The 11,597-nt window shown below is 40.4% G+C and overlaps 1 protein-coding gene across 1 annotated transcript; it reads left to right on the top strand.

The window, feature by feature from the left end:
• Positions 1–288: 288 nt before the first annotated feature.
• LOC143647192 (gametocyte-specific factor 1) lies at positions 289–1,104 on the top strand. Its single transcript, XM_077116911.1, has one exon. The coding sequence runs from the start codon at positions 371–373 to the stop codon at positions 872–874; it is 504 nt and encodes a 167-aa protein (XP_076973026.1). The 5' UTR covers positions 289–370; the 3' UTR covers positions 875–1,104.
• The last annotated feature ends 10,493 nt before the right edge of the window (positions 1,105–11,597 follow it).

Below are 11,597 nucleotides of genomic sequence, written 5' to 3'. Positions count from 1 at the left end.
ATTGACAATTTTGCTTAGCCTGTCTCTTATCCATTAGTCAGACAACGAAAGTGATTACTTATATGGCACACGTCTAATATTTATGTTGTCCAAAGAGTTTTCAAGCAACTTTTTTCCCTCCTCACACTAGCAGGCAGCAGACCTAAAAACCAATTAAAGTTTGTGGTTTTGTTTAAAGATAAGAAGAGTCTAACCAGAACTTGTTCATTTAAAGGCTCCCAAATTCTTTTTTTATATATACTACTTGCTAATGCCAATTTATTTTTATAAAAGCATCTACTGGTTGCTGGGGCGCTGAAGGGAGACGGAGGCCACGGTGGGGAAAGCGTGTCTCCACCAAGCACTTGGATTCGGCTCCTTCATTTCCAACATGGAAGAAACATACATTGATTCCCTGGACCCTGAAAAGCTATTACAATGCCCCTATGATAAAAACCATCAGATCAGGGCCTGCAGGTTTCCTTATCATCTTATCAAGTGTAGAAAGAATCATCCTGATGTCGCAAACAAATTGGCTACTTGTCCCTTCAATGCTCGCCACCAGGTTCCTCGGGCTGAAATCAGCCATCATATCTCAAGCTGTGATGACAAAAGCTGTATTGAACAGGATGTTGTCAACCAAACCAGGAACCTTGGACACGAGACTCTAGCTGAGAGCACATGGCAGTGCCCTCCTTGCGATGAAGACTGGGATAAAGATTTGTGGGAACAGACCAGCACCACATTTGTCTGGGGCACAGCCAACTACTGTGGCAACAACAGCCCTGCAAGCAGCATAGTTATGGAACATAAGAGTAATCTGGCATCAGGCATGCGAGTTCCCAGGTCTCTGCCGTATGTTCTGCCATGGAAAAATAATGGAAATGCACAGTAACTGAACATCTATCTCATCAAATGCCAGACCCAAGAAGACTCTTACTTCTTCCTGCTGCCAGTGGGTTCTTCATTTTTCTCCTAATCTAATTATAGAAAGATAAACTGTCTGTGACTTTCAAATTGACAAGTACTTTGTTTTCTCCCCCATTTGGTCCTCACTCACTTGATGCAAGAACCCTCATACTCTGAAGAACTGTTCCAAATAAACCATCAACTTAGCTAGCTTGATAGTTTGGTTAAGTACTTGTAGCCTGAGATCAAAAATATCCTGTTCCACATTCATAAAACGTATTGATTTAAAGTTATTTTAAGGAATCCAGCTATAGCAGGCAGAAAACTTGCATTGGAAGCAAATAACTATATTTGTGTTCTCTGACACACATGAACCAAATTCTTTTTAGCATTTATAGGCATGGGCCTTTTCTGATCTGATCAGTGCATCTGTTTAGTCAATCTCTGAGGTGTCACAACATATATATACAGCAGTATACTTCCATTCTACTGCCTTAATATTTCCAACCAAGGGTAGGCTTGTTTTATCTGTTTCCTTCCCACATTCCAGCTAAAAATTATACTAGCTGTCAAACTAAGTGTGGATTATGTAGGGATGAAGATTGGACTGGAGGGGAGAATACACTGTGCATGTGGAGTGGATAAAGAACTAGGCTTTCCACCTGTATGTGAAATTCGATTAAGCTTCAAAGCCAAATGTGCAAGGGCCCTGCTGACTACCTTGGGATGTGTGTATAACTAACTAGAGTTTTAAAATACCCAGGCTCTGGCTATCTTAGCATCTTGTTGGCCCTTGCGAGAAGTCGAAGTTTTTTGTTTGTTTGGATTCTTTGCTTGGTTGTGTTTGGGTTGGGTTTCATTTTAAAACTCTGGCATGCAGTGGAATTTGGAATCTGGTGTAGATATGCACTTGAATGAAGCATACTGACAAATAATTCCAAAAATGATCTCTGTAAGCTTGTATATGGGTTACAGATGGGGTGGGGGCGGGGGGACGGGTTCTCCTGTGGGATGCCTCCTTCCAAGAGTTTTACACAAAACAGAATTCTCCCCTAATGAAGCAGAACTGTTTATTTAATTCTAACCTCTCAAAACTGGTTCCAAGATAAGCAGAGGCACAATACTATTTCTGCTTCTAGCTCTAAGATCTTAAGTGAATAACTAAACTATTTCTTTTGAAAGAGGGTGGTAATATATTGAGTGGGGGAGGGAATAACCATTACACCTTTTAATTCTGGTTCTGGTTGTTATCAGTCAACACTCCACAGTAGCCTGGCTTTATTTAAAAATGGTCTTATTACTGGAAAATAGAAACCTTTTGATTTTGTTTTGGTGATTTCAGAACAAAAGAGTCTATTACACTTGTAACCCAGAACTTCTACCTAGTTTAGGAAAAACAAACAGCAGTCTGAGACTCATTGCGAAGAATTAGCTACTTGAATACAAATCAACAAGAGAATTAAGTAGAAAATAGTTTCTTGTGTTTTTTAAATAAACTCAGGGAAGAGGTAAGCAAATATCTGTCATTCATGAAAAACCTTATTTAGTTATTTTAGGACATCTCTTTGCTCATGATGACTAGGCCTTAACTATAAAACTTCTGACTTTTAGGAATGTGAGTAGTACTCAGTATAGGAGAATGCCTACCTGTGTTAAGTTTATTAGCTCACAAAATAGGCAATCCTGTTGTTTCTTTAGTAAACTAATGATTAAAGCAGCCAGTTTGACTGGTTCAGGAGCTTTAAGAAACTGCTTAGGATTTTTGTGGGCCACGATTCCCTAGTCTGGGTTTAGTTTGCTGAAAATTTTTGTTGATTCCCAAGAACTAATACAGAGAAATGACTTATTGGGAGGGTAAGTTTACTTTTCTTTGGAACCCTCTTTTTTTAGAGGATACCTTCCGTTTGGAATGTGAATAGGATGAAGGTAAACACTTGAATATTTTGCCTTGATTTCATTTAAAGCCAAGTTTTTATGGCTAAAGGTTAAATGCAGAGGTGATTCAAAAGCTTAAACTAGAGAGCCTTTGAGCCTGGCATTTTGTTCTTATCCAGAGCTTCCATACTGTACCTCAAGAAAAAGATTTGCTTTTGAAAGATTGCCTTTTTCTGTAGGTGTTCAGGAAGTGCCATTGTGATTTACAAATGTTCTCACCAGGAATAACCAAAGGTAAGGTAATGAGTGCTGCTTAGCTCTCCTACTAACTGTGCCAGAGCTAAACACAGAAAGAATGTTTGGACTTAATTGTAAATTATGTACTTCAATATTCTTTTATAGGTGAGGCAGAACAGTAGCTGCTTGTAATTAGTTCTTAGAAAAAATGTATATACCAGCATGCTCAATGTCCTTTAGTTATACTTTTTGTTATTCATATTAAGCTCCAAAATAGAAATTGAGGAACTACCATACTTTTTTTAGTCATTTTTAAAGAGATAGGTTATAAAACTCAGGGCAGTATGTACATCAAATTTTAAATCATCAAAGTAGGATGGGCCTTGGCAAAGAGAGACCTTCAAGTAAAATATACATCTTCATCTCAGTTCAGACTCCCTCAGTTCTGCATGAAAAAAATACTGTTGCAATCCCTCATTCTTTTGATCACTGTCTTCCTGGTATTGTTAAGGTACAGAACATATTCACATTCTAAAGTCTTGATCTCTTCAGATGCTACTGAAGGCACATTATTCTGTTAACTCGTATTAGCAATCTAGGCTGACTTTATTCCAGACACACTGAAGGCAAATAATTGCAAACCTGTATATGAACCACTGCTTGGTCGAACTCACTTAACTCATAATTTGGTAACTGATGAGACAGATATGAATTCTGAGATTGTTTAAAACTAGGAAGAACAGCATCCTAGGCCAGACAGTAAGTAACCTAGAGAAAGCCATATGGTCAACAGATTTGCATTTGTGTTTACTTTGTTTAAAGGCAGTTTTATCTGAAACAAAACTAGTGTTACAGACTTTGGGGAAACTGGAAAAAAAGTTGTTTTATTTTATATATATGGAGGAAATGAATGCTGGTTGTTTGAAAAATTGCTGATTTTGAACCCAACCATGCCTCTTAATTTTATTAAAATACTTGTCACTGAAATAAAGTATGCTTTCCAAGTTCAAAAAAAAAAAAAAAAAAAAAAAAAAAAAAAAAAAAAAGCATCTACTATTTGTAAAGTTTTAAGCATAATCATTTTCTCAAGATAACATGTTCATCTACCCATCTACTCACAAAAAAGAAAAGGAAATATGTAATCCTTCTAGCCTCCTGTATTCTGGAGCAGCTAGAAGGAAGAATCTGAGAGGATCGTATGGTAGCCCCAAGACAAACTCTGGGATCTGTCCTGTAAGTACTTGTTGAAGAGTGTTTTGAAAACGATTGCTTCTTTCTTTCTTTACGTTTTATATATGTTTTATCATACAATGAAAAAAAACTGAAAAGGGACAAATACATTCTTTCATGAATTATAACAAAGGTACCTCACTAATGCAAGGTGTTAATAATAGCGTAGTTGTATTAATTTGTTAAGCTGCCAGAATGCAATATACCAAAAATGGAACAGCTTTTAAAAAGGGAATTTATTAAGTTGCAAGTTTATAAGCCTATAAAAATGTCCAAAGTAAAGCATCCAGGGAAAGATATCTTAATTCAAGGAAGGCCGATGGGTCAGGAACACCTCTGTCAGCTGAGTAGTCATGTGGCTAGCATCTGCTAGTCCCTTGCTCCTGGGCTCCGTTGCTTTCAGCCTCTGTTCCTGTGGGGGTTCCTCACTTTGCTTCTCCAAGGCTGGCTTTCATCTCTTGTGCTTCACTTGGCTCTCTCCAGGTTCTGGCTTGCTTAGCATCCCATGGCAACGTCTGCTGGGCTCTAAGACATCCATGTCTGTGTTCTCCAAGTGTCAGCATCTGTGTCAGCTCTGCTCTCTCCAAAATGTTTCCTCTTTTAAAGGACTCCAGTGAACTAATCAAGACCAACCTGGAATGGGTGGGGTCACAGCTCCATCTAATCAAAAGATCACACCCAAATGTACCCTAATGGAAACTAAGGAGTATAGTTAATGGCACAATAATAATAATATTCTTTCATCAATTGTAACAAAAGTGCCACATTAATGCAAAGTGCTAATAATGGGGGGGTATATGGGGATGTTGTATTTTTTATATGATTTTTCTGTAAACCTACAACTTTTCTAATTAAAAAAATAAATTAGAAATCAAGATAGTTTATGAAATACCAGAGAGGGGTAGTTGTTGACTCTTCGTAAGTCCTTGACCAGATGAGGGAGAGCAAGCCTAAGAGAGAGCTGTCTTCTCCGGCCCTGCCTGGGGTCCTGCACTGCTCCTGTCCCCTCTACTGTGCTCAGGGGGTCCTCACCATGGCTGGAACTGCTCCGTGACTCCCTGGAGGCCACCTGCTGGTGAGCGCAATTAGCACCCACGGGAGGGGGCTGCTGACCAATTGCCCGAGCCTGACTCCTCCAGGCTTTGCTACAAACTGCACGCTCCAGGGGTGAGACAACCCCACACTGCTGCTACAAGGGCAGCTTGGTTTTAAGGTTAAGCTACGAGTGCGGACAGGCAACTCAAGATTGGTTCTTGACTAGGACGAAATGTTGCCCCAAGTCCATAGTTCAGCCCAGCTAGGAGGGGACGCATGGAAGTTCCATCCAACATGAATTTGACTCATTGACCGAGACTTCAGCTGCATCCTGCGCCTTTCATTAAATTCATGAACACTCTCAGAGCTTAAATGCTCTCAGAATTTCCCAAATTACTTGTCATAGGAATTGTGTTTGCTGTGATATATTCTAACTTGTTTTTCCATGTAACTTTCTTTTTTTCGTATGCTGTATGGCGGGGTCACATTTCATTATTTTTCCAGTGAGTAGCCCATTATTGAAGCACCATTTGTTGAATTTTTGTTTGTAAGGTTGGTTTTTTGTTTGTTTTTGCCTATTTGTTCATTTTTTGGGGAAGTGCATGGACCGAGTCAATGTAACCTTTTAATTTTAGAAATTGTGTGTGTTTCCTTCTACAAGATACGAACTGATTCATGATCTGGCAAACTGGGTCACCGTAGATGAAAACTTAGGAGCGTCACCACCATGAAGCAAATAGACGGAGAATCCACTTATGTCAATGAGAGATTTTCGCAGCCGTTTTTCACGCCACTGATGAGGGTGAGTGTTTTCCCCAGACTGGAAAAACTGGGTTCTTGCTTCGCAAAGGAAAAACACTGTTGTCTTACAGTATAACAGAAAATATATGTAAAATAAACGTTTTTAACACTTTGCATCCATGTTGGTGATTATTTTTTATGACAATTCTTGAAATGGCAAACTGGAGACCAACGGCACAGAAAGAGGGGCAGTATTCCTTCAGTAAACCCACAAGGAAACTGCAATCAAACACAACACCATTTTTATCTGTTCATAAGACAACTTTTTAGCTCTTTGTCAAAGCAAATGATGTGTGGTAGATAGCATCGTTTCTTGTACTTGGAGTGGCATGTAAGCTCAGGGAAATGTAACTTTATGGCACAAATTTGTCATAAACCAGGATGGGTGGCTTTATGAGCATATTTTAATACTTTTCTCTCTAGTCCCTCAAGGCTGAATTTTTAAACCTGCCAAAACATAGAGCTGAACAAATAAAAGTTCTCAAATAATTTTAATAACTATGTTTAAGAAAATCTGTGAACTAAAACACAGGTTCCAAGGTATATGGAGCTGTATATCCCATTTGTATGTTAATTAGTAGAATGTTGGTTATGAAAATAGTAAATCCGTATTCCAAATCAGTCTTAAGTGAGAAGGCTTGGTTCTCAAGTGTGGGGGTTGGTCCAGGATTCCATTACTTTGTTACAGGTGTTTTTATGATTGACTTTTTTTTTAAATGGACTTATTTTGAGACTATTGTAAATTCACCTGCAGTTGCAAGAAAGAATGCAGAGATAGTGTGTGCCCCCTTCGCCCAGTTCCCCCAACGAGAACATCCTGTAAAAATGTAATACAATCTCACAATCAAGATGTTGACATTGACATAGGCTAGGCACAGAACTCACCCATCCCACAAGGGCCCCTAGGGCTGGCCTTCAGTGCACCCCACTTCCTTCCACCCCACCCCCTTCTTAATCCCTGAAATGAATGGCATTCTAATTCATTTGATGATTCTGCATTCTACCCGGATTCACAAATGATTTCAAGAGGAAAGTGTTTTGTTAACGTCTCTTACCCAGATATTCCAAATTTTCAAAAAAGCAGGAAAACAAATCATGCTTAAGGCAGAAAAGCTTATGACTTTGAGAAGGAAATGCTCCAATATTTCAGTTGAATGGTTCTTCTCCTGAGAGATTTTAAGTGCTCATTTTCCAGTGGTTTGTGTGCATGAGGAATGCATCTTTAATTGATAAACAACCACTCTTGGAAATTCTGCCCCTGCTAAGGATATTAAATCTCTTACAAGGCCCCCCACCACAGACCATATTGGGGGACCCTGAAGCTTTTTCCATCTGACATCAATGACAAGTCCCCATTCTCCCCTTGGGGAGACCCTCCGTATGGAGGTCTGTGAGTCTATACAGAATAAGCACTCCTCATTGAGGAAGAGGATGGAGTCCTGGAGCCCTACTCGGACCCATTTATATTCAAATTGGAAGGAAACTGGGGAAGTGCAGAAGGCACATGGAAACCAGGAAATAATTGGTATGAGTGTTTATATTGATCTGAGAAAAAGGGTTGCAAGTGACAGCAACCCAACTCAAACAGACATTGGCAAAAAAACAGAATTTATCGGTTTATGAAAGTGAAAAAGGTCAGATAAGCCTGGGTTCTGGCAGAGATGGATCTAGGACTCTGTGACCATTCCTGGAAGCTGCTTCCCCACATCTGGTCTCTGCCTTTTTCTGGGCTCCTTCATTCTCAGGCAGGGTCTCTGCGTGATGGCAGAGAGGCTGCTGGGAGACCCTGGAACCCCATGGGACAAGAAGGGGTGCTTCTAGGATAAATACCAGGATTTTTTATTGCTGCCTGGTTTGGGTCACCTGCTCCTCCAATCATTACAAGTGAGGAGGGTGGGGCTAGAAGGATGGATATGCTGAGCAGGTTGTTCAACCTTTGGACAAAGATGATGCCATGAATCTCCCAATGGAAGGGCATGTGTGTGGATGAGTGTGCCCTCTTGGTCCTCGCAGGGCTGTCTTCACGGGTGTGAGACCTGGGCAGCTGACTCAGAAGGGTCTCTGCTTGATCTGATGCTCTGTAGTCACCATCTTGACATTCTTAACTTTTGAACAGGCAAGACCTCCTATTTTCATTCATACTTGGCTTTACCAGTTATATAGCTGATCCTGGGTCCTAGGGATCAGTGCAAATCGTTTATAGATGTTGAGGCCATAGCCACGGCACAAAACAGGTCTAGTGGATTTTTGCAGACATGAGACAGCACGTGCAAACCTAGTATTCTCTTGCTCTATCTCCACAAAGCAATTATAAACTTTGGCCCAGATTTCTGCTCTGATTTTCTGCACTGCTCTCATTAGAATTACTATATCTTTAGTCTAAAAATAAAAAGCATGTAATTGCAAGAATTTCTAGTTTGACATTTGCATCCCTTGGTAATTTATATGAAATCAATACACACTAACCCTATAAAGCCTATAATTCAATCCAGATCCATAGTATTAAATATTCCAACTGAATCCCAGGCCTGGCACCACCCTCTTCACCAAGGATGAAGAGCATGGGATGAAAGGTAGGTGGGCCATCAAGATGCACCACCTGCATCCTCCCCATGGCCGCCCCACAGCCACCCTTGGCTCCTGGAGCTCACCCTCCTTGCAGGAGAAGAGTAGCTCCTCCTTTTCATCTGAGACAACAATGTTTCTCACCGTGAGAGTTTCCCAGTCTAAAAGCTGCAAATCCCAGAGAGACAATTCCATTAACACCTGCTGCTTCTTTGACCAGAGGAAGCTCAACCCCTAGTCAAGGACTCAACAAGTTCACCAGTCAACGCTTGTGGCTTTTGCCTTCATTTATTATTTACATTGTCTTTGATGATGATCAAAAGACAGTTTTCAACTGATTTTCAAACCATTTATAGAGTTCTTTCTCTTCCCCCTTCCTAGTTGAAAAGAGCCACCATCCAATGCAAAGTAATGAAAAATGCAACCAAAAAAATAATTAAATAAAGCATTCATGTGAAAACCCTACTGCAAGAAGTCAGGGGAACTTAGGGAAACATGGTTTAAAGGCCATAGTCATTCAAGAGACAAAGTGGCCAGTGACTTAAAAGGATGAAAAGTTTGGGAAAGAGTGGAAAATTCAGTCCCAACATCTGGGGTAGAGTGTGAGGAGAGTTTTGTATTTACAGTGTGGCCCCTGGACCATTGGCATCACCTGGGAGGCTTACTGACTTAGGTCTGCCTTTGAGCCTGATGTCCCAGGACTTACCTGTCCCAGGACTTACCTGGTCATTCTAGGGGCCAGCGGAGCATGCTTAAGACTAGACGTGATGGAGTGAGACTGCCCAGTGGCAACTCCTGTACCGCCACTCTCCAGCTTTGTGATCTCAAGGAAATGTCCCAACCTCTCTGGACTTTGGTTTCTTCATCAGGAATATGAGGTGATGATCCCTTCCTCCTCTAAAGCCAACCTCCCCATTAGACACAGGAGGCTCAGTGCCTGGGGCCCTTGCTACTTTCAGGGGCCTATGCAAATGCCTTCATTTCTTTTACAATCAAAGATAAAATACATTTTTAGGGTTGAAGAAATGCTTGAATTTTTTATTACAATAGGGAAAAAAATGACATTTTTAGGGGCCACAAAAAAAATCTATTAAATTTTGCCTAAAACAAAAAAGGACAAAATGTTGACACATTAAGAGTCACATCAAAAATCATTTTTAGCATTTGATATTCTTCAGAGGTTGGAGCCAAGGAGCAGAGGCACCAGGGAACAGGGGCACACAAGTGACAACGCGACCCTGCCTTGCTCCCTGCACTGTCATCAGCACCCAGCCGGACAGCACGGGAGATGCACTTGGCAAACACCAGGCATCCACCAGGTTATCTGCAGTTTAATTATGAGTTACCAACAGAAAGAGGTCTCAGCTTCGACAACCACCTGGCATGCCGTCGGTTATAGTTTTACCTCGATGACATTTAAAATTGCTCCCTTGACATCTGGGTCCGTCGAAATGTTGAAATGCCCCCCTTCATTGCTGTTGTTGAGTTTTGCTCTCCAAGCTGGCATAAATGCTGACCTTGGATCAGGAGCTGGAGCTCACCCTGGCTGACCTGACTTTCAGAAATAGGTATCTTAAGCTGAAAGAAGCAAACATCATTTAAATGTCATTGAGACAAATGCAATTGAAAAAAAAGAAAATGTAGGTACCTGAGCATGACAACCTGGATTTTTCTCTTGCAACTAAATGTGACCTCAAGGAGTCTGAAACTCTGTTACTACAGAACAAGCATCAGTAATGAACGTCTTTTTCCTTCTACTTGGGCCTTGGTGTTCATGGTTGAAATTATTTCAAAAGTTCTCGTAAGCCCAACTCAAGGCACCATTTTCTAAGAATTTTTAAAATAATAATATACCTAGTTTATGCCATCTAAAAAAACTAGCTCTTCTAAAATAGAACTTAAGGTTGTGTAGATAAAGGTGATAATTGTTGGAACTTGTATAGATCTATAAAATAACTTGCTATTGAATATTCTTGGTGACAAGACAAGCATATCAAAATAAGATGGTTTTGGGCGGGCCACGGTGGCTCAGCAGGTAGAATTCTCGCCTGCTATGCCGGAGACCTGGGTTCGATTCCCCATGCCTGCCCATGCCAAAAAAAAAAAAAAAGAAAAAATAACATGGTTTTGGTTTCGGTTTTTTCTGGGCTTACTTTTGCAACATAGTTTTTTAAAAAGCCAGGGAAGTATTTTGAAGCAAGTTTCAAATATAATTTGATTTCACACTTATTATATAATTTTTGGTGAGACACTTTCATCTGGAAACATTTCATTTTGGTTTATAAAATTTTTCTTTTAAAAATAATTGTTTGCAGCCTTCATTCAACAGTGGTGACTATGTGCCAGAAACTCTTTGAACAGAACAGACAAAAACGCTCTTCCGCAGAGAGCTGGCAATAGAGTATGTTCATGGGCGTAAATTTAAGCAACAAATGAAATAAGTTAATAGAATGTGATGAAATATGGGAAGATTTTAAACTGAGTGGTCAGGAAATGCCTCACTGAGATATGGCAGGAGAATGAAGGCAAGAAAGTGAATATTTACTTGTAAAAATTCACATTGAACAGAAAAAATAAAAATAAAATTTAGAAATAGATATTGAATGATTGTTTTCTTTTTCATCTCTTAGCAATCGTGCACACTGTATTTCCAAACAGGTGATACATAGTGGGTGTCAATGCTTTTTATAGCCTAGGACTTTTTAATTATTGCAGTGCAGCACCTGACATCTCACGTGGAACCCCAATATCTAAACCAGGCGAGCTGAGGAGTGAGATGGAGCCTACTCGCTCGTCTTCCCCTCCAGAGCCCTGAGCGCAGCATGGAAAGCACAGCTGTAGACCCACTGCTTCCAACCCCTTGGCTACTATCCCCCCCCCAGGAGACAGGTGGCGAGGTTTTGGTGTCCCCACTTGGAGGGGGTGCTACTGGGATCTCATGGGTAGAAGCCAGGGATGTTGGTCAA

The sequence above is a fragment of the Tamandua tetradactyla genome, chromosome 1, assembly GCF_023851605.1.
Source record: "Tamandua tetradactyla isolate mTamTet1 chromosome 1, mTamTet1.pri, whole genome shotgun sequence".
Classification (NCBI taxonomy): Eukaryota; Metazoa; Chordata; class Mammalia; order Pilosa; family Myrmecophagidae; genus Tamandua; species Tamandua tetradactyla.
This window is presented reverse-complemented; position numbering and strand designations above follow the sequence as displayed.

What these genes read in the sequence shown, in the direction of transcription:
- LOC143647192 (XM_077116911.1), top strand. Translation starts at nt 371, where the DNA reads ATGGAAGAAACATACATTGATTCCCTGGACCCTGAAAAGCTATTACAA.